General features: G+C 42.5%; 1 protein-coding gene across 4 annotated transcripts; it reads left to right on the forward strand.

The window, feature by feature from the left end:
* Positions 1-82: 82 nt before the first annotated feature.
* On the forward strand, positions 83-20,073 carry CD40 (CD40 molecule). 4 transcript variants are annotated; one of them, XM_056812363.1, is made up of 9 exons: positions 86-760; positions 9,624-9,702; positions 10,517-10,642; positions 10,818-10,964; positions 11,813-11,906; positions 17,102-17,184; positions 17,824-17,901; positions 18,044-18,075; positions 19,087-20,073. In XM_056812363.1, the coding sequence occupies exons 1-9, from the start codon at positions 719-721 to the stop codon at positions 19,246-19,248; spliced, it is 843 nt and encodes a 280-aa protein (XP_056668341.1). In that variant the 5' UTR covers positions 86-718; the 3' UTR covers positions 19,249-20,073. The 4 variants fall into 4 exon arrangements, with proteins under 4 accessions (XP_056668342.1, XP_056668341.1, XP_056668340.1 ...); XM_056812362.1 differs by having other exon boundaries at positions 89-760; positions 17,815-17,901; XM_056812364.1 differs by lacking the exon at positions 17,102-17,184 and having other exon boundaries at positions 83-760; positions 9,624-9,714; positions 17,815-17,901.
* The last annotated feature ends 3,761 nt before the right edge of the window (positions 20,074-23,834 follow it).

The following is a 23,834-nucleotide window of genomic DNA, read 5'->3' on the forward strand; positions in this document are numbered from 1 at the left end:
ACACTAGGACTGGAGTTGCTACAGAAATCATGTGAACTCTGGTCATTCTTCCTGTCAGTTTCGGGCTAAGGGTCGGGGACCGAGATGGGCCTGGAATAGCCCTCCCAGGTCCCTCACTTAGTCTGGAATTTCCTTAGGAATGAAAGAGAAACTCAATAGGGAAACTCCTTTCCTTGTAAACACCCCCGCTCTCTTCTTCCAGTTGCATTTCTCCCAGGGGACTTCCTCCAGAAAGGCTGGCAGAGAGCCCAGAGGGGGCGGGGGACAGACTTTCAGTTCAGTCGGAATGGCGGTAGGAGTGGAGCAGGGTCGAGCCCCTAACCCCATAGCGGGTCTCCAACCCCAGGGGCGTGACAGTTTACCACTCCAATAATCCTCGGAGTGTGAACAGGGTACCTCTTTCCTAAATTTACTGCCCTTTGGCATTCCACGAAAGGGGTTGAAAGTAAGGGGAAGAGAAGCTTGGGGCACTAGAAAAAGAGTCCCCGTCACCGCATCTCGGAAAGCTGCCCTAACCTGAAATGTCCACAGAAAAGACTTCTTGAGGGGCGGCCAGGGGCCTCCCTGAGCTTCTAGATCTCCCGCCACCTTCAGCTGCGATTGGCCCGAGGTGGCCCGCCCATACTCTGGGTGGGGCTTCCACTTGGTGGCTAGGAGGCTATAAACCGCCGGCACTTGTTCTTCTTCACCTCTCCAGAGTCCCTCAGCTAGTCCAGCCATGATCCTGTTCTGTCTGCTGTGGGGATGCGTTTTCACTGCTGTGAGTTGACTTTCTAACCCTTTGTTCCCCACCCTTCCCCCCCACCCCACCCCCACCCCGGCCCAGGGAGGCCAGGTTGGAGTCTAAAACTTGGGAGGAGACGAAGGGAAAAGCAAAGCTCTTGGAAAGGACTCAGTCATCTGGACATAGTCTGGATCCTAGACTTCAATTTCCTCCACCGTAAAATAAGAGCAATGGGCTAGATGATCTCTGAGTTTCCCCCACTTCCCCATTTTAACATTTGACTTACTTTCTTGGAGATATCAACTAATGGAAGAAGTAGAGGGAGAGGACAGTAGGGAAAGGGAAATGACCTGATGGTGGATGGTTGTCAGTTTACAGGGAGTGAGCTGTGGATCACCCCACCAACTGCCAGGGAACAGGTCATTTATCCATAGGCTACTTCCTACGACCATCTTTAAAGGTCTGAAGCAATTAATGCCTAGGTTGAGCTGGTTCAATTCATTCCACATTCCTTGAGTTTGTATTATGAGTTTTTGTGGGAATTTAATCACTAGTACTTAAAGGAGAAATAGGTGAGACTACCCCTCAGTTGGCACCTGGCTGGGCCCCAGAAGCCTGTATTTAGCCTGTAGACCCCTGAGACTGGCTGCTAAAGAATTGTCAAAGTTATAGAAGGGTTTCTGGCATCCAGGCCAGGAAGGAAATGGAATGGTAGGAAGAGGTGGAAAAAAATCCTGCTTCCTGTCCTTTCCCCTATTTTACAGGATGCTATTATATCTGGTAACAGCCTTTTTCTATGGTTATGGGATCCTCGACAAACTAGGGGGAATCTTTTTAGTGCTTCCCTTCTGTGCTCTTTCCTTGGATAGAGGGAAAGATAGGATGCTGGGTTGAAAGTCCTTGGAGAAGAGGAGGAGAGAGACATAGAAGACAAGGCTGCCATATAGATCCACTGGTCTGGTCTTGTCTTGAGGGGAATGCCCAGGGAAATTCCCCATGACTCCCTAACTCAAAGAAATGGACATAATTTCAGGAATAGCATCAGAAGGTTAAATGAAGCAAAACAATAGGATGTTTTTTTGAACTGAGAATCCTGGAATGTTCAATTTGAAAAGGCCTTAGAAAACAGAATGGCAAAATCAGGGAGGAACAATAGAATAGAGAACATCAGAACTGGAAGGAACTTTAGAGGGAGACACAAAATGCAGCAGAAGGATCATTAAATTTGGAATCAGATACCCAAGTTCAAATCCCTGCTCTTTCTTGAACAAATCTTTTAACCTCTCTTGGCCTCACTCTCTTCATCAACAAGAATGAGGGTGTTGGACTGGATAGACCTCTAAAATCCATGTCAGATATCCATGATCCTATGAAATATGCTATCAGAGCTGGAAGGACCCATAGAATGTAAAATATTAGGACTTGCTCGTTCTTAGACTGACCATGATGGAGTTGTGGAAAGGACCTAAGACTTATGAAATGGTAGAGTTGGAAAAGGTCTTCAAGACTATATTTGGTTCAATTCTTCCCATTGACATAAGAGGAAACTGAGGCTCACTGAGATGAATTGACTTGCTCACATTGATAGTCAAAAACTTACTCAGTTCAGTGCTTATTTGTCTCAACCACACTGTCTCTCAAAGGTGGCTCAAGTACTGCCTGGGGATGATGGTGTCACTCTAAAGCTATCACATTGGCTCAGAATTGCTCAAGCATATAGCTGGGGAATTCACTAAGGGCCCACACCCCTCTTGGTTTTTTTGGGTAGTTCCTCATTTTGGAGGTTGGGAATTCCCCTTGTACCTGGTCTGCTGTGTCCCCTCCCCCTCCCTAATAGTTTCTCCCTTTTCCCCATCCCACATCATTAGGTGAGGGAGAGGGGTTGTCAGTGAAACTGCAAAACTAAATCTAGAGAGATGGCTCTACAGGAATAAGCAAACTTGGGAGGGTTGCTGGGAAAGAGTTAGACTCCTAATGGGAGAGGAAGGGGTAGAGCCACTTCTGCCCCAGCTACTTTCATTTTCTCTAAGTACAAAAGTTAAGAGGGAGAATAAAGACAAAGAGAAAGGCAGGTGGGGCTAGAATTGGGGGAAAGAACTTTTGTGGAAGAGGGCACATGGGGAGGAAGAGGCGGGTAGAAAAGAGGTGAACTACAGGGTCTCACCCCCAATTCAAAATTCTGGCTCAAGTGCTGGGATCTCTAGCCACTTGCACTCCCTTTGGGAATATTTTGTGTCAGGAAGAACAGAGCTAAGGGCTTGTGGTTGTTCACAGGTTCATAGTGGATCGATTTCTTTTTCTGTTTTGCCATGGAGTTAATGATATTGATTGCTGGATTAGAGAGCATTAGACTTGGAGTCAAAAGCTCCAAATTTTGGGCTTAGCTCCAAAATGTGTTAGCTATATGATCTTAGGCAAGTCACACCCACACTTCAAGTCTCAGTTTGTTCATTCGTAAAATAGGGATTCTGATGCTGGCACTAAAAGGCTTTATAAACTAGTAAACCATAAGTCCTAGGGACTGTGACCTATTATTTCAGCCACAGTTCTTCTCTTAAAATATAAATAGCACTGGATTTAGAGGTAGAAAAATAGGGGTCCCCATTCTGCTTTTGCCACTTATCTGTGTGACCTTGGACCAATTAGTGAGCTTCTTTGAGCTTCAGTTTCCTCCTCTGTAAATGAGGGAGTTAGATTAAGTGATGTCTAAAGTCACTTCTAACTGGATCTTATGCTCTGTGTGTATGTAATTGAAATGACAACTGTGTAGAAAGATCCACAGGCTGTTATATTTCAGGGGGCCTGGTGAGCCTGGTGACTGGCTAGGTGGTACGGTAGATAGAGTGCTTGGATTGGCGTCAGGAAGACCTGAGTTCAACCTAAGTCTTCCTGACCCCAGGCCCAGCATTCTCTTCCTGACTCCAGGCTTGGCTCTAAATCCACTGAGCCACCTAACTACCTCCAAAGTCATTCCATAATATTAATTATCTTGAATTTTGTTCATTTACATTTTCAGTTTCATGAAATAGATGTAAAATTATGTGCTTATGTCCCACACCAATATAAATGGGGAAGGGAGTATTATTGGGCCAGACATTTGTTTGGGAAAGTTATCTGGGGATTTTAATTGGCTGCAAGCTCAATATGAGTCAATAGTATGATTCTGAAATAGGGAAGTAGTGGCTGTTCCTTTTCTCTGCCTGGTCAAATCTCAGCTGGAGCATTGTCTTTCTTTCTAGGTCACATTTTAGGAACAATATTGATAAACTTGAGTGGATCTAGAGGAAGGCAGCCAATATAAAAAGACCCCAAACTGTGTCACTGTGGGTGCAGCTAGGTGGTTCAGGGGATTGAGAGTCACACTCAGAGATGGGAAGTTCTGGGTTCAAATCTCGTTTCAGATACTTTCTAGTTGTGTGACTCTGGAGAAGTCAGCTAACCCCCATTGCCTAGCCCTTATCACTCTTTTGCCTTGTAATGAATACCAAATACCTTCTAAGACAGAAGTTAAAGTTTTGGAAAACAAACAAACAAACAAACAAACAAACTATGTCACTAGAGGAAAGGGAATAAGCATTTATACAACACCTATTATGCACCAGGCAGATGCTATTATTCCCATTTTACCATTTAGGGCAACAGGAGTTAAGTGTCTCAGGATCACATAGCGCTAATAATTATGGGAAGCTGAGTTTGAACTCAGGTCTTCCAAACTCCAGGTCCAGTGTGCTCTTGAGGTTGTAGGAACTGGAGAGAACGACTTGGATGGAGAATGAATGGATTTTGTCAGGATCATGATTGTGTTCTTCAAATACTATACTTGAAGGGCTGTCCTGTGGAAAAAGAATTAAACTCAGCCAGTTCAGTGCTTAGAATGTGGAGTCAGAAAGACTTGAGTTCAAATGTGACCTCAGATCAAACATTTAGTAGCCGTGTGACTCTGGGAAAGTCAATTAATAAATAGCTTTCAACTTCAGTTCCTCAACTGTAACATAGGGATAATAATAGCATTTACCTCCCAGGGTTGTTGTGAGATAAAATAATATTTTAAAAGCAGTTTTGCAAACCTCAAAAGCTTCATGAAAATACTGGCTATCATTGTTATTATTATTAGATTTTAGTTCCATATAAGTAAGAATTTCCTAGAATAACAACTGTCCAACAATGGAGTGGGCTGCCTCCTGTTGCTATGTTTAAGCAGCATATGATTGGTATTTGTGGGGATGCTTCAGAGGGGATCTCTGCCATTGGCTGCTGGACTGAAGAATACAGGACCTGATGCAGAGAGTTATACTAGAGGAACTCCAAGTTTTCTTCTAGCTCAAGGATTCTCTAATGACTGTACTTAGCCACCCACATTCTTACCTATCCCCCTTTAGGACTGTCTGCACTGTGAGATGGCTGACATTGCTAGGGGGACAAGCATCTACTGTGCACTCATCTGCTTTGTAAGCTGTTATTGAGTTGATCCTCTCAGGTTTGCTGTATAAGTCACAGGGGGTTCTGCTTCTGGCTGTAAAATGTAATTAATTAACATACATATGTATTATATCTTACTACGTTTCCTGAAGGCTAGAGATCACCTGCAACAAACTTGACCAATTTCATCTGGTTCCAATAAAAGAATGTGGTAGCATTGGGGGCAGCTGGGTGGCACAGGGGATAAAGGGTCAGACTTGGAGTCAAGAAGACTAATCTTCCTGAGTTCAATGCATGTAAAAATTAAGTATTACCTGTCTCCAACCTCTTTCACCCTTCCATTGCATTGGTCTTCTCCCCTTTTTCCTGCCATGTGCTTCTTTATGAAATAAAAATTTACCCCATTTTGTCTCTTTTCCCATTTCTCTTAGTATTAACCTCTAGTTATATATATATATATATATATATATATATATATATATTGACATTTCATCCTATACAGTTTGTCACTGTTCCCTCTATGTATACTTCTTCTAATTACCCTGATGATAATAACAATTTTTAAGAGTTACCAGTATCATCTTTTCTTATAGGAATATAAATCATTTGAACTTACTGGGTCCCTTAAAAAGTTTTGGGTTTTTTTTTCTCTTTCTAACTTACCTTTTGGTGATTCTCTTGAGTTCTATGTTTGGAATCAAATTTTCAGTTTAAGCTCAGTCTTTTCTTTATGAATGCTTGGAAGTCTTCTATTTTATTAAATTAAATGACCATACTTTCCCCTGCAAATATATAGTCAGTTTTGCAGGGTAGTTGATTCTTGGTTGTAGGTCCACTTCCTTTGCTTTCCAGAATATCATATTCCATGCCTTTCTGTCCTTCAGTATAGATGCAGCCAGGTCCTGTGCTTTATTAACTGTGATTCCATGATATCTGAATGACTTCTTCATAGCAGCTTGTAATATTTTTTCCTTGGTCTGGTACTTTTTAATTTGGCTATAACATTCCTAAGCATTGCCAATTGGGAATTAAATATAGGAGGTTATCTGTGGATTCTTTCAATCTCTACTTTTCTCTTGTTCAAGAATGTTGGGGCTGGGTGTTTTTTTTTTTTGGATAATTTCCTGTAGAATTATGTCCAGGCCTTTTCTTTTATAATGATCTTCTGGTAGTCCAATAATTCTTAAATTGTCTCTCCTGGATCTATTTTCTAAGTCTGTAGTTTTGTCAATGAGGTGTTTCATATTTTCCTCAATTTTTTCATTCTTTTGATTTTGTTTTATAGACTCTTGCTGCCTTGTAAAGTAATTTGCTTCTAGTTGTTGGATTCTAATTTTTAAAGACCGAATTTCATCTCTGACTTTTTGATCATCCTTCTCCTTCTGGGCTGATTTTCTTTGTGGGTCATCTTTCATCTTCTTTGCCTCATTTTCAAGCTGGTCAAGTCTGGCTTTCAAGACACTATTTTCTTGTTTTAGTTCATGTGCCTGTTTCTAGATGATTTATTTTGCTTTTTTAAGTTCTTTTCTCAATTGTCTTCAGTCTCTCTTAATTGTTTTTTGAATTGTGTTTTGAGTTCTTCAAAAACCTATTCCTTGGTCTTCTGTTCCATTTGCTCTTTGTTCATTACCTGGATAAAAACTGTCAATTGTAATTTCTTTTTTCTTTTTTCTGTTGTTTACTCATATTTTTTTCTTCTTCCTCCCATCCTCCCCCCGTTGGCTGTAATCTTGCTCCTCTGATTATTTCCTGGATATGTGGGTTTGGGCTATTCTGACCTGAAGGGGCTTCTTCTCTGCTCTGCTGACTGACTAGGTTAGGCTGATGGTATTAATGAGCCCTAAGGTCAGATCTTCCCCAGCTGGCAGCAGAAGCTGAAGGTGTAGGTGAAGGTGTGGAAGCTGAAGGGAACTGTGCTTCCCGCCCTGTTATCAAGGTATTCTGTAGTGGTTGCAGCCTTCTCCCTTGGAATTTAGTCATCAAGGCCCTAGTGGAGTCAGTGGGGGAGGGGTGTTAGAGATTGAGCTTCTCTGGCCTCTGAAGGCTTCTTATCTGCCCTATTGATAAGATTAAGTCAGAGCCGAGTTGATCATTGGAGGCAGATGTGTCCTGAAGCCAAAACCTGGAGAAAAGGGGGGGCAAGATGGAGTGTTTTGCCTTCGACTAGGCTGCCCTCTCTGTGCTTTTCCTCCAGCTGCCTCCCTGCCACCAGTGTTCAATGCCCTGAGCCTGGCACAGTTATGCCAGTAAGGCACTACCTCCAGACTAGAGTCCTTGCTCACCCAGAGATTCCAGCAACCTCTGGAGACTCAGCACAATAGGTGGGGGAGGAGTCCTGGGACCTTCCTTCTTACTTTCCATTGACCCTGAGAGTTTAATAATTCAGGCTTTTTTGGGCATACCTTTTGAGTTGAATCCAGCAGTAGGGACCCCTCTAAACACTTTGTTGTTTTCTGTCCCCTCTAAACACTTTGTTTTTGATTGATGTGGAAGGGTTTTCAGAGAGGTCTGGACTTTTGCTGCATCATCTTGACTCCATCTCCATCTTCCTGAATTCAAATGTGGCCTCAGACACTTACTAGCTATATGACCTTGGACAAGTCACTTCACCCTGTTTGCTTTTGTTTCCTTGTCTGTCAAATGAGCTGGAGAAGGAAAGGGCAAACCACTCCAGGATCTTTGCCAGGAAAGTCATGAAGAAGTGGACACAATTGAAAATGACTGAACAACAAAAGGACTGGGGGAGGGAGTGGTGGGAAGGAAGATAGAGACATATAGAGACAGAGACAAGGAGTCAATGAAATAGAGTCAGAGAATAGGAAGGCAGGAAGTTATGTTTAATAACAATGGATAACAGTTTGTGTGAAAGAAGATGTACCTTGAAGAAAATAATGAATGGATAGAAGAGAAAGGGGTTGTTTGAGAGGCCATATGGTGCAGGGGAAAGAGGAGTAGTATAGGAATGGCTGGCCATATCGTTTTCTGTTACTGGTAATGTCTAAGCAGAAATTGCACAAGCTATTCAATTTCATGCAGGGAAAGGACTACTAGACCATCAATATGGAGAATTGGATTTGACTGAAAGCAATGGTATTAAGTAAGGCTTTGAATAAGTGGCAGAGGGGGGACAGGAACTCAGGAGGTCCCCTCACTCCACACACAGAGTTTTTTTCACTCTATTCCATAGTTCCAATTTAGATCAGTTCATCTGATTATTTTAAGACAATAGAATTTTCCTAATTCTTAGAAGAAACCTAAGAGATCATTTAACCCAACCTCTCTAACTTTACAGATGAGAAAACAGGCCCAGAGATGTTAAATGATTTCCCCTTGATCACCCAGATAGCAGAACCAGAATATGAACCTAGGTCCTTTGACTGTTATCATTACAGTTGGCTGAGGCTGCAGTCATTTAAGGTGTGTGTGTGTGTGTGTGTGTGTGTGTGTGTGTGTGTGTGTGTATCTAAGTGTTTGGGGGCCTGGATCTGTGATTATATCAGCTTATAGAATTACAGAATTTCAGATAATTAAACTCTAGGGGGTATGATGGTAAATGTTTAACAATTTGCAATCATTTAACTATCTCCCAAACCCAGGATGCACTTTTAAGTTTAATCTGAGCCATTAACCTTTTCCCCATCACTTTGTTAAGCCTAGACAATCAACAAACAATAGCTCAAATACTGATTTGTAGAGTTTTCTGATTTTAGAAATATTAATGGTTACAATGAAAATTTAACTTGCTCAGGCAATATCCCTTTCCCACTGCCAATGCACACAGATAAGCAGCTGTTTTGACACTTGGTTTTAGAGTTGTCTAAGACACTAAGGAGTTCATAGATTTGGCCATTTGCATCAGCAGTGGAACTTGGCCATTATGCTATAGATCTCTATGAAGGGATAGAGCAAGGGAGGGAGAGAGGATCAGTTTGACCTTCAGCATATCAAGAGAGTAACTCACTTTTAACTTCATAATTCAGACCCATTTAAGCCTCTTGAATAGTGGTGTCAGGATCAATAAACTGTACATAAGGATCCCTACAGGTACTTATTGTCTTCGAGAATATTACTTATGTGCTATTGTATTTTTAATTTATTTTGTTAACTTTTCCAATTACTGGGGACTTTGCTCTCCCACTTCCAAATTCTCAAATATTATAAATTCCAAGGAAGAAGAGCAATAAGGATAGGCAATAGGAGTTAAATGACTTACCCAGAGTTATATGCCTAGGATGTATCTGAGGCCAGAAGTGAACCTAGGACCTCTCATCTCAAGACCTGGCTCTCAATCCACTGAGCCCCTCCCAATTACATTTTAATCTGATTCTGGTGACATTCCAAAGTATCTCTGACACTTCTGGTCTAAACTCTCCACCACAGATAATTGTCCCTCACTTAACTACAAGAGGCAGGCAGTTAGGTTTTTTTTTTTTGTAAGATTCTTCCAAATTCAGGAATCTGATGATTTCTCTCTTCTCAGGTCCATATGAAACCATCCATTTCTTGTGAGGAAAAGCAGTACTTGGTGAATGGGCTGTGCTGTAAGAAGTGCTCTCCAGGTATATGAAAAGGTGACTAGGCTGGGAATTAGGAGACCTGGATTTGAATCCCAGCTCTTACACATACTAACCCTATGACCCCCCCCCCCACCCCACCCCACTGCTCAGTTTTCTCATCTATGAAGTAAACTATAAAGTTCAACAATAATATGCCTAGCATGGTACTTGGCACATAGTAGGCACTTATGCCTATTTATGCTTATGTATTGATTGAATGCTGATATTACCTACCTCCCCTGGCCCAGTGTGAGAAAAGTGCTTTGTAAAGACATATCAACTGATGCAAAGTGAAGTGAGCAGAACCAGGAGAACATTGCACACAGTAATAGTGGTATTGTACAAATGATCACCTGTGAATGCCTTAGCTATTCTCAGCAATACAATGATCCAAGCCATTTCCAAATGGTTTATGATGAAAAATGCTATCCATTTCCAGGGAAAGAACTGATGGAATCTGAATGCAGACTCCTTTTCACTTTATTTTCTTCATGTTTTTATATATATATATATGTGTGCACACATATATACATATGTATGTGTGTATACATGTCTTCAACAACATGGCAAATATGGAAATATGTTTTGCATGATAGCACATATATGACCTATGTAAATTAATTACAATCTCAGGGAGAGAGGGAGAGAATTTGGAGCTCAAAATGTTAGAAAACAAATGTTAAAAATTGTTTTTACATGTAATTGGGAAAAAATAAAATATTACTGAACGAAAAAAAGTTTAAAAGAAGAAAAGAAAGATATGTGAGATTTTGTCCTAGCTGGAACTTTGTCTTCTCCTAATTATCTCATTTTCCAGGAACAAAGCTGGTCACTGACTGCACTGAGGACAGTGAAACCCAATGCATGCCTTGCCAAGAGGGAGAGTTCCAGTCTTCCTGGAACCATGATAAATACTGCCATCAGCACAAATACTGCGATCCCAGTATGTTGACAGAGGGTGGTGCTGATGGTAGTGGGGAGTCAGGGGAAAGGGAGAAGGCATGTGTCCCACTCTACCTATGCTTATAAGGAGTGGATTCTGGGGCAGGAAAGAGCTGAACAGGTAGATCCCACCCTTTTCTTCTAAACCTTGATTCCTTTCGGCTCTCTCTGCTCAGATTTGCACCTTCAGATTCAGAAGGAAGGTTCCTTGGAAAAAGACACCATCTGCATCTGCACAGGTGGCCTTCACTGCAGTAGCCCAGAGTGTGAGAGTTGTAGCATCCATAGCCCCTGTCAGCCAGGCTTTGGTGTCTATCAGACAGGTGAGTAGCCCTATTCTTGAAGTACTTTAGTTTCACCTTCATGAAATAAGGGGGTTGAACTAGATGGTCTCTAAGGCCTTTGAGCTCTGATATTCTGTATTATAAGGTCCCTTTCAGATTAAGATTCTAGTCCAGGAAGTATGGGGAAATGGGGGGGGGGGGGGAAGTGATCATCTCTTTTTCATCTCTTTTTTTTCTACATTTAGCTGGGCAATTCCAGTTTATAATTAAAAAAAAAACCAAGGGGATTAGCAGGAGTGGAGAGTGGGGGGTGGGGGAAGAGAAGGGGCAAAGTCCTTATGCCCTAGATTGATGCCTCATCAACATTCAGGTGGGACTATACGGCTTCTATTATAAGTTCTCTTTCAGGATACAACTGGAGAAAAGGACAGGTCATCTGGTATCAGGCCTACTCCTGACCCTTGTTCCTGAATGGCTGTTGCTCCCATGGTAAATAGGAGCCTGAGTTAATAGCCTTCCATACCTACCTCAAGATGACAGCCTTGTACCTGCCCCCTCTGATTGAAAGGCTGGAGGATGGAGGCTAGAAAAAAGAACTCTCTAAAGGCTTCTCTTTGGAGGGCTCAGAGGGCTCAGACTTTTCCAGCTAATTTACCATCAGTTGCTCTGCTTGGTTTGACTTCAAGAACATCAAATCCCATGCTAAATACCCTCTGCCTTCCTCTCCATTTTTTACCTTCCTTTCTATGTGTTATCTTCTCCCATTAGATTGTAAACTCTTTGAGAGCAAAAGCTTAGCACAGTGCCTGGTACATGGTAGACATTTAATAAATGTTTGGTGATTATTATTGACTACAAAGTCACTCTGCTCTCTTTTCTCCTCCCAGGCACAGGTACTACTGACACTATCTGTGAACCTTGCAAGAAAGGCTTCTACTCCAACGTGTCCTCTGCTTTTGAACAGTGTCTCCCTTGGTCCAGGTAATGGAGATTCCTTACTTTTTTTCTTTCTGGATCTAGGAGTATTCATTTGTTTGGACTGCATTTCCTGGGCCATTTGTCCATAGCATACCTGGGAAGTAGAAAAGACATATTACTGCACACAGAGGTCTTTTCTCTCCAACTCTTCCCAACCATCCACAGGTATTCTTTGGCACACCAATGCTTTCAACTAGAGAAGAATAATAGCTCCCACTGATCATCTTTCAAGGTTTATGAAGAACTTTCAGTAGCAAAGCAAGTAGTATAAGGATAATAATAACAATGATATAAAGAATAGCAGCTAACATTTCTGTAGCACCTTAAGGTTTACAAAGCATTTTACATATAATTTCATTTGATTCTCACAATAACCATGTGTAGAAGATATTATTATTTCTATTTTACAGATGAGAAAATGGAAACAGAAAAGTTAAGTGACTTCCCAAGGTCTCATTGCTTTATTACCTGTTTTTAGGATGATTCCACTTATTTTATAGGTGTGGATACTGAGTCTGAAGAGATTAAATGACTTATTTGCTCAAGGCCAGTTTAGTGAACATGAGAACTCAAACCTATGTCTTTTGACTGAAGTTCAGTTATACCATATTGCTCCTGTTCACATTAACATTCTACTCTTGTCTTTTTATTTTTTTTATGTGCTCACACTGATCCTTTATTTTATTTTTTTGAAAGTTTAATTAGGCAATTTAGAATATTTTTTCTTGGTTACATGATTCATGTTCTTTCCCTTCCCTCCCGTAGGTGATGCACAATTCCACTGGGTTTTACATGTGTCATTGATCAAGACCTATTTCCATACTATTAATATTTTCAGTAGAGTGATCATTTAGATTCTACATCCCCAATCATATCCCCCTGGACCCATGTGATCAAGCAGTTGTTTTTCTTCTGTGTTTCTACTCCTACAGTTTTTCCTTTGAATGTGGATAGCATTCTTTCTCATAAATCCCTCTGAATTATTCTGCAATGGCATTGCTGCTAGTAGAGAAGTCTTTTACATTCGATTATACCACAGTGTATCAGTTTTTGTATACAATGTTCTCCTGGTTCTTCTCCTTTCACTCTGCATCAATTCCTGGAAGTCATTCCAGTTCACATGGAATTCATCCAGTTCATTATTCCTTTGAGCACAATAGTATTCCATCACCAACAGATACCACAATTTGTTTAGCCATTCCCCAATCAAAGGGCATTCCCTCATTTTCCAATTTTTTGCTACCACAAAGAGTGCAGCTATAAATATTCTTGTATAAGTCTTTCCTTATCATCTCTTTGGGGTACAAACCCAGCAGTGCTATGACTGAATCAAAGAGCAGACAGTCAGTCTTTTAGTGCCCTTTAGGCATATTTCCAAATTGCTCTCCAGAATGGTTGGATCAGTTCACAACTCTACCAGCAGTGCATTAATGTCCCAACTTTGCCATATCCCCTCCAGCATTCATTACTTTCCTTTGCTGTCATGTTAGCCAGTCTGATAGATGTGAGGTGGTACCTCAGAGTTGTTTTGATTTGCATTTCTCTGATTATAAGAGGTTTACAACACTTTTTCATGTGCTTGTTAATAGTTTTGATTTATTTATTTGAAAATTGCCTATTCATGTCCCTTGCCCATTTATCAATTGGGGAATGGCTTGATTTTTTTTGTACAATTGATTTAGCTCTTTATAAATTTGAGTAATTAGACTGTTATCAGAGGTTTTTGTTATGAAGATTTCTTCCCAATTTGTTGCTTCCCTTATTATTTTGGTTGCATTGGTTTTGTTTGTATAAAACCTTTTTAATTTAATGTAATCAAAATTATTTATTTTACATTTTGTAATTTTTTATAACTCTTGCTTGGTCTTAAAATCTTACCTTTCCCAAAGATCTGACATGTATACTATTCTGTGTTCACCTAATTTACTCATAGTTTCCTTCTTTATATTCAAGTAATTTACCTGTTCTGAATTTATCTTGGTGTAGGGTGTGAGATGTTGATCTAAACCCAATCTCTCCCATACTGTCTTCCAATTTTCCCAGCAGTTTTGTCAGATAGTGGATTTTTGTCCCAAAAGCTGAGATCTTTGGGTTTATCATGGACAGTCTTGCTGACGTCACTTACCCCAAGTCTATTCCACTGATCCTCTTTTCTGTCTCTTAGCCAGTACCATATTGTTTTGATGACTACTGCTTTATAATATAGTTTGAGATCTGGTACTGCTAGGCCCCCTTCCTTCACATTTTTTTTCATTATTTCCTTGGATATTCTTGATCTTTTGTTCTTCCAAATTAACTTTGTTACGTTTTTTTCTAATTTGGCAAAAAAAGTTTCTTGGTAGTTTGATGGGTATGGCATTAAATAAGTAAATAAGTTTGGGTAGGATTGTCATTTTTATTATGTTAGCTCATCCTACCCATGAGCAATTAATGTCTCTCCAGTTATTTAGATCTAATTTTAATTGTGTAGAAAGGGTTTTGTATTTGTGTTCATATAGTTCCTGTGTTTGTCTTGGCAAATACATTCTACTCTGTCTTTTTAAAAACAACTCTCTTCCTTCCTTATTCCTCCCTCTCTCCTTGCTCCCTTCCTTCCTTCTCTGCCTCCTTTCTTCCTATTTTCCTCCTCTCCCTTCCTTATCTCTTTCCTTCCTTCTGTGCTTGCTTCTCTCTTTTTCCTTTCTTCCTCCTTTTCCTTCCCTCCCTTTCTTCCTTTCCTGCTCCTCCTCTCTACTAGGATCACCCCATTGTCTATGCTTCATTTTTCTGATCACAAAATAGCAAAAGTTTGAGAAGAACCCAAATATTCAAGATATACTTAGCACATCTTTATAACACAGCTATGTGTTCTGGTGTTCTGAGAGAAACAATGGTCTAGAAAACAGCAGCAGCCCCCAGTTGGGAAGGACCCCCAGTCCTACTAGTTCTTCTGGACTTGTCAGTCTAGTCTAGTCTATCCTATTACACCCAGTTGTTGCTACCCCTAATATCTTATTCTGGGTAGAGTTATTAAATGGAAAGAGCACTGTGTTTGGAGTTAGAGAACCTGCACTCAGTTTCCCCTTTATAAAACGGGAAGTTTATTGCTCTATGATCACCTATGATACTTACTAAGGGGAGAATCACTGAACTATGTTCTTTCATAGGGATTATAAGATTTAGATCTGGAGGTCACTCAGCTAGCATTTTATCCAGTTCTTTCATTTCAGGGATGCAGAAGCTGAACTTCCCACATGCTCCATAGGTAGTAAAAACATTCATATTCAAACTTGGGTCACTGAGTGTAAATTCCTTTCTATAACATCAGATTTTCATGTTTGGACCCCACCTTCTCGTTCATCTCCTGCTGCTATACCTTGAAATGTATATTTCTTTTTCTCCCTTTTCATGGCCACCATTCTAGTCCATGATCTCATCAGCTTACGTAGAGATTGTTTAGTCATTTTCAGTCATGTCCAATTCTTTGTGACCCCTATTGGGGTTTCCTTGGCAAAGAAACTGGAATGGTTTGTCATTTCCTTCTCCAGCTCATTTTACAGATGAGGAAGCGGAGGCAAACAGGGTAACACAACTAATAAGTATCTGAATACAAATTTGAACTCAGGTCTTTCTGACTCCAAATCTTAAACCCTAGCCCCTATACCATCTAGCTGCCCCCTCTGGACTACTAGAGTATAGCTAGTCTGTCTTCAGTATCCTCCTCCCATGTATTCTATACAAGTTCCAGATTCATCTTCCTAAAACACTAATTTTTATCATGAAATTGATCAAACACTGCCAGGGACTTCCTGCTGCCTAATGAATCAAGAGTGAACTTTATAATAATGTATGTAGTCCCATTCTGCCTGCCCAGCCTTATTTCCCATAATAATCTAGGACCCAGAATACTAATGACATTAGTTCACATTCCTATAGATCCTGCAAAGTCCTTCAACAAATCCTATGAGATATGGTTTGCAAATGTGATTAGTCCCATTTCACAGAAAAGGAAGTAGAGACTGTGAGAAGTGAAAGTCAACAGAACTCACAGCTACCAACAACAGTCTGGTGCTCTTTCCTCTGCATTCTGCTTTGTCTACCCACAGAAGCTTGATGCCTGCTTCAGTATTGCCTGTAGACATGAGCTTGCTTTTATTAATATCATTTATGGGTATACAGGGGGTGCAGTGGATAGAGTTTGGGGTCTGGAGTCAGTAATATCTGAGGTAAAATCCAGCCATCTACACTTGCTAGCTGGACAACCTTGGGCAAGTCACTTCACCTATTGGCCTCAGTTTCCTCATCTGTAAAATGAGCTGGAGAAGGAAAGGGCAAATCTCTCCAGTATCTTTGTCAAGAAAGCCCCAAAAGTGGTCACAAAGAGTTGAAAACAACTGAACAACAATAAAATGGTGCAGTAGAGAGAACTCATTTTGAAACTAGAGGATCCAAGTCCCGGTTCCGTCACTTACTTCCCTTCTGAGCCTATTTCCTCTTTTGTTTAACAAGGGGATTGGACTGGATGACTTTTAAAGTCCTTTCTTCTATAACATAATGTAGCATCCTGGACTAAAATAGACTTTCTCCCTAAACTGCCCAGACTCTACCCATTCTTTAAGATGAAAATGAAGTCTCACTTCCCTCAGGAAGCTTCCTCTGACTACTCTGTCCTTTTTCTGAACTTTCTAGCACTCATTGTTCGTACATTAGCACTTAAATCATGTTCTGTTCTCTACAGCATAGTCTACTGGGAAGGACTCTAGACTTGGAGTCAGAATCAAGAGACCTGGAATTAGTGTATGAATCCTGGCTCTGACACTGACTTGCTCTTTGGACAAGTCCCCTAATGTCTCTGTGACTCAGCTTCCTCATCTATAAAATTAAAATAATAACCTCAGTACCACCCACCTTTCAGAGTTGTTGGGAGGAATAATGGTGTACAAGCTATAAATATGAGCAGCATTATCACTGTTTATGAATTGAATTGTGCATTAATTAATTTTGCTTTCCCTAATTGGTTTTAAGCTCCTTGAGCACAGGGACCATATCTTATCTTTTTCCATTTCTCATAGTCCCTTATTAGAGGAGGAAGGACTTCTCAATTGATCTGATTGTCCCAATTATGGCCTTGAAGCCCATGAACTGGAGAAACTTAATTTGTGTGTGTATATGTGTATGTGTGTGTGTGTGTGTGTGTGTGTGTCTGTCTGTCTACCTAGCTGTGAAGCCCCAGGACTGATGAAAATTCAGGAAGGGACAGATAAAACTGATGTACTCTGCCAGCTGGTGTATCAAAATCCAGGTAATTATAGGAGGACAATGGCAGAAGAATAAAGTCCCATGGGGAGAGGGATGCGAAAGGACTAAGATCTATACATTTAAGTTATGCATCTGCAAAGGGCTGAAATGTGGAAACAGTAGAAAGAACATTTGACTTCAGAGTCATAAGTCCTGGGTTCTCCTCCTTGGCTCTGCTAGTTACTAGCTGTGTGACTGTGAACAAGTCATTTTACTTCTCTGCCTCACCGATTCCTCATCAGTCATATGAGGGGGTTAGACTAGATAATGACTAAGTCTCTCTCCAGATGTGGTATTTTATCATTCTGTGTGAAAGAAAAGATTCTGGGGCAGCTATATGGCACAGTAGATAGAGTGCCAGGTCTAAAGTCAGGAGGACCTAGGTTTAAAACTGGACTTAGACACTTTCTAGGTATGTGACCCTGGGCAAGTCACTTAAATCCAATTGCTTAGCTCTTGCCCTTCTGTCTTACAGTTGTTATTAGGACAGAAGATAAGGGTTAAAAAGAGAAAGAAAGAAAAGATTCTGGGGTGGGGAGGAGAATGAGACAGTGGACCAAGGATGGGGAAAATGGGAGTAATAAAGATTCTAGTAGGATGGGAGATGCTTCAGGGAGGTTTTCCTAATGTCCAGTTTCTCCAGATCGAATCAGTCTCCTGGTGCTGATCCCCATCACAGTAGGAATTGTTTTTGCTGTCATCACCTTATTTTACTGGAAAGGTAGGTCTGGGATTGGGCTGGGTGATGGGAGTTTCTCCTGGGGAAGGATGGAGCAAAGAGCCAGGGAGGGAAAGGAAAGGGCATAGGGTGTAGTCTCTATTCCCGGACCTTAACAGCTTTTCCCTCCCAATTTCCCATTCAGGTCTGTGCTTCAAGGAGCTGAAGAAGAACAAGGTAGGTCATTTCCTGAGCTGGTTTTATTTCCTGAGATCTAGACAGGGCTCAGCAGACTGGAAGAAGAGAGAGTGAGTCACTGGCATCCACATTTGGACTGTAAGAACTGGCTTCCCTCCCCATCCTCTTCATGGCCAGTGTCCTGTCTTTACTTGGCTAGAGGCCACAAATGGAGGCTCAGCTTTTTTTGTTTGTTTGTTTTTTTGCCTCAGAACCCGGTCATTATCGCACCCTAGACTGGGAGTCAGGCGATCAGAGTTTAAGTCTGGATTCTGAATGACCTTGGGACTTCTCTTCCTCTCTCTCGGCCTCGGTATCCTCTTCTGTAAAATGAGTACTGCATACTCAATAATTCTATCATTCTCTACTTGCTCCATCTCCCGGGGCTTGACCCTGAGCTCCCCAAACAGCTGGTAGCAATCCAGGTGTCAAGGGCTGGCCGATAATGTACCTGGCTTTTTTCCAGACTTTTGAACAGTCAGGTGCTTGTGGGTTTCTTCCCCTAAGCCCTTAGAGGTGGCAGCAAAGGCAGGATCTGTGGGAAAAGAAGAGCTTTGTGGCAGGAACAAAACCGTTGGATTTGTAGGCAGAAGATCTGGGTTCCAGTCCTGACTTTTTCTATAGTCCTACCTGTGTGACCTTGGCCTTTTGGGCCTCGATTTCTTCTTCAAATCGAAAGGGCTGGATTAGATCATCTCTGAAGCCCTTTCCAGGTTCAGAGATTATGACCTTGGATTCCTTCCCCCTCCCTAGGATTAAAGTCTATTGTGATTCTCGGTGTGGCCAGCAGGGAGCAGGAGGCATCCACGGAAAGGAGCCTAGAATTCTGTTCCTCTCTGTGCCTTCCTAGCATACAGGGGATCAGCCATAAAGGGGAGCACACACATCCCTCCCACCTTCACCCCGTCCTCTTCTACCCCAGAATGCTGAGCTCTGCCTCTGTCTGTGGCAGGGAGGGGACACTCTAGCTGTAGATGCTTCTGCCCCATCCCCACTCTCTGTCTTGAACAGGTTCTGCAGCTCGTGGAGACAGAGCCCCAGGAGCCCCCAGGAAAGCATCCCCAGGAGAATGATGAGGATCCCTTCCCGGTGCAGGAAACCTTACTTCGGGGCCAGCCTGTCACCCAGGAGGATGGCAAGGAGAGCCGCATCTCTGAGCAAGAGGGACAATGAGAGACCCGGGCCAGAGTGGGCTCTGGGATAGAGCTTCAGGGCCTCTTGAGGTGGGGGGAAGCCCCGGGGGACAGAGAGCTGCTGTCCTGGAAAGGGGCGGGGGAAGCCCTTGGGGGCTGCCTGCTTCCTGTCTGACCCTCGAGATGCTCGAGCAGCAGGTCCTCAGACTTTTCCCCCTTTGCAATGACTGACATTTCCACACCCCAGAGTTTCTCTTGGTCCTACTGCCTTTGTGTAAAGAGGAAGGACAAGAGAAAATGGCCAGTTATCAGAGAAGGAATACCCACTAGCAGGATCCCACCCTCCCGCCCTCCGGGCTCTAGCCACCAAGAGGATTCCCCTGAATACACACTGCCCACAAAGCCCCTTGGGCCGAACAGGGTAAAAGCTTTGCCTTTTAGCATCCATTCAAGGCTGGACCCGATACCCAGGGTCTTTCCCTCCACCAGTGGCTGCTGCCAACGCTGCTGGGTACGGTAGTGCCCTGTTCCTCACCTTCAGGGAGAACATGGGGATAAAAATATACTATCCCATTATCTTCCCGCAGCGCCAGCTGAGGGGGAAGCAGACAGGAGGAGCAGATGGAACAAAAGCCAAGGGAGGAGAGAGGAAGGAGGCAGGGCAGCGGGAAGCCGGCTCTGGCCCATGCTGGCCCAGGCACAGATGAGGCGAGGGTCAGGCCAGAGAGGGGGTCATGATCATGGAAAGGTAGGATGCGGCCGGGGTTTGGACACATTTCCTGGAATGCTGTTGGGGTTGGCATCTCTAAGTGGTTTGGAGATTGATGAAATAAAACTTGGAAGTCCAATCCGAGGTCTTGATCTACTAAATGGGAAGTCTTGGTTTATACTCTAGGGTCTGGACCTTGGACCTGGACTGGCTGCCTGTTTGGAGAGGGAAAGTGAAAGGGGTAGGGAGCGGAGAGGAGTGGGCACAGGCAGGGACTGGGTTCCCAGGAGGGCCCCCTCCCCTTTGTGAAGATTCTTAAGCCAGGCTAAAGCCACTGCCCCCACTCTGAAGCCCCCACTCTGGCTCTGGGCCTTGGACCCTACTGGAGATGGAGACTATAAAGCCAGCAGCAGCCAGAAGGTGGCGCTGAGGTCACATCCATGCCAGTTTTGCTTCCGGTGGGGGGGGGGGGGGGAGGAGTGGGGCCTCTGCCCTTATTCTCCCCATGTTCCTTAGCATGTTCCTGAGACCTCCTACTTCCATCTCTTCTTTTGACAGTGAAGGAAATAGTTCCAGGGAAAGAGCAACTTGCTGAAAGTCACATAGATGGACTGAGCAGAGCCAAGAGTTAAAATAAGGGCTCCTGACACGAAATCCAATGCTCATTTGACTATCTTGCCATTCAATAATTCAATTCCCTTCCTTTGCCCATTTGAGTTTATGGTCTTTCGAATTCCAGCTCTAATTCTATCCGTCTAACTTGGGGCATTCCTGGCCTCAGTTTCCTTTCCTGTAAAATGACAAAGTTGGATTAGAGGGTGTTTATGGTGCCTTACAGTTCTAAGTCATATGGCCCACCAATCCTTCTCTTCCCTTAGCTCCCTCATCCCACAGTCCCCCTCCTACAATCTGGTTTCTTCTTTCTCTTCTATCTACTTCCTCCCAAAACAAACAAACAAACAAATAAATAAAACCAACTAGTGGGAGAAGTTTGATCCAAGTGGGTATAGGAGATGAATGAGCTAGAGTCCGTGGAGGGGGCAGTAGCTAACTTCTGATTATTTCCCTTTGGGACCTCAGGAATCCCTCCCTTCTAAAATATGTGTCGCACATGGGCCCTCTGGCACTATGACTGGTTTCCTAGGGCAGCCTGTTATTAAAAACTCTGCCCCTGAGGGATCTGTCTGCCCAAGCAGCTCAGACATAGAAAATTATGAACTTACTTGCTGCTGGGGGATGAGGGGGTTGGAGGGTGGGGAGAATGCAATTTTAATCTGAAAAAAAATCAAATCAAAACTATGTGGGGAAGGGAGAAATATGGGGGAGGCAGGCAGCTTGGGAACTGGGATGGAGAAACCTGGAAGCAAGAAAGAGGAAGGGTAGGAGGGAGAAGTTGCTGAGCGATAGCCAGGCAGGGGTTCCAACCCAGAGGGCAGGGCCGGTGGCCTTGTGGCAGAGCAAGGGAGGCTAGCCCAGGACAGATAACTACCATCTGCTCTGGCAAGGGATGCAGGGTCTTCAGCCAAGATCCTTAACTTCTCTAGGTTTAGAACAAAATCCTCCCCACTCTTACCACAGTAAGAGCAGGGAATGGACGGGAACATTAGTCAAGGTTGACTAAAAGTCCTGTCCCCTCTTCTGTACTCCCAACTCTCCCTGCGAGGTAGTTCCCCAGCTCACATTCAGTGATCTTGTCTCCTCACTCATTTGTCTCCCTGTCCATCCCCCCATCTCTACTATTCTTCCTCCATTCTTCAGTTAGTCCTTTTCTTTCTTCACTGATTGACATCTTTCTTCCTTCTTTTCCTTGAAACTCCCGACTTTCTGTTTTTTTGTTTGTTTTTGTCATCCTTAACTTCTGTCTTAGATTTGATAATAGGTATCACTTCTAAGGCAGAAGGGCAGTAAAGGCTAGACAATGGGGGATTAAGTGACTTGCCCAGGGTCACACAGCTCTGAGGCCAGATTTGAAACCAGGACCTCCCATCTCTAGGCCTGGCTCTCTGTCCACTGAGTAAATCAGACCCCATTGTGATTTACTCTTATGGAAGACCCTTAATAAATGGTGAATAAGTCAAATCTACAAGCACTTATTAAACATCTACTGTGTGCCACACACTGTAGTAAGCACAGTGGATACAAAGAGAGGCTGTAAAAAGCAGTCCCTGGCCGAAAAGCTCACCATCTAATAGAGGAGACAACATGCGAATAACAATGTACACAGAAGATATGTACAGGGTAAAGTTGAGGGAATCTCAGAGGGAAGGATCTGACATCGAAGACCAGAAAGGCCTCGTGTAGGGAAGACTGTGCAAACACAGGTACAGATGAATGAATAATTTTTCCACATTATTTGTTTTTTTGTTAGAATATTTTCCCATGGTTACATGATTCATGTTCCTTCCTTCCCCCTTCCTCTCCGCTCCCAGAAATGACAGGCAATTCCATTGGTTTGTACATGCCTTATTACTCAAAACCTATTTCCATATTCTAATGAATGATTTTTATTGGCCGCTGTAAAGAGCACTAACCTTGGGAGTCTAAGGCCTAGGTTCCAGTCTCACTTCTCTTACTTGTTAGCTATACAACTGAGAAAGCCACTTAAACTATTCCAGCCTCACTTGTCTCATCTGTAAAATGGAGATATCAATAAAGAAGGGCAGCTAGGTAGTGTAGTGAATAGAACACAGACCTGAACTCAGACACTTACTAGCCATGTGGCCCTAGGCAAAGCACTTCACCCTGTTTGCCTCTATTTCTTCATCTATAAAACAAGCTAAAGAGGGAAATGGCAGACAACTCTGGTATCTTTGCCAAGAAAACCTCAAGTGGGACTGTAGAGTCACAACTGAACAACAACAAAGCATTATAGAAATGTGAATTATGATTACTATCCTTCTCTTGTTTTCCTCAATTTCTCACATTTATCCACCCACCATCTGCATCAACTCCCAAGTCTTTCTCCATTTGTTCCTTCCCCCAATCACTCCTTTCCCTGTTCCTTCTATTTCCCCCTAATTTCTCCCTTCTTTTTCGGCATACTTCATTTCCTTCCTTCCTTCCTTCCTTCCTTCCTTCCTTCCTTCCTTCCTTCCTTCCTTCCTTCCTTCCTTCCTTCCTTCCTTCCTTCCTTCCTTCCTTCCTTCTTTCCTTCCTTCCTTCCTTCCTTCCTTCCTTCCTTCCTTCCTTCCTTCCTTCCTTCCTTCCTTCCTTCCTTAGTTCCTAACTTCCTCCTTCCCTGTCTTTTACTGTGCTATTCATAGGAAATGTAAAAATTAAAATTCAGTTTAATTCAACAAATATATTAAATGTCTACTCTACCATAGAGTACATAGTAGGTCCCTGCCCTCTAGGCATATATAGCCCAGAGGAGAAGTAAGACATGTAGATGTAAATAGATTTAATCCAACTTTAATTATATCTACAAGGTTGTACTTGTACTTTCAAACATGAAAAAGGACAATCTCACTCCTCTCAAGGAACTTACATTCTAGGTAAGTAAATAAGACACAAAATAATAATAATAATAATTAACATTCATATAGTACTTTGAAGTTTGCAGAATGCTTTATGTGTACCATCTCATTTGATCCTCACAATAATTCTGAGATATTTTCTCATTATCCCCATTTTGCAGATGAGGAAACTAAGGCCTATATTACTTGCCAGGGTCAAACAGCTAAGTAAATGTCTGAGACGGGATTTGACACTAGTCTAAGAAACTGCACACAAATAAATATATATCTTAGGTGTCTCCCTCCCTTCTCTGTCTCTCTCTTTCTGTCTTTAACCCCCTTTCTGCCTCCCTTTCCTCTCTCTCCTCTCTTCTCTCTCTCGCTTTCTGCCTATCTCTCACCTCTTCTCTCTCCTCTCTTCTCTTTCCTCTCCCTCTCTTTTCTTCTTCTCTCTGTCTCCAT

This window comes from Monodelphis domestica, chromosome 1 (genome assembly GCF_027887165.1).
Source record: "Monodelphis domestica isolate mMonDom1 chromosome 1, mMonDom1.pri, whole genome shotgun sequence".
Lineage (NCBI taxonomy): Eukaryota > Metazoa > Chordata > Mammalia > Didelphimorphia > Didelphidae > Monodelphis > Monodelphis domestica.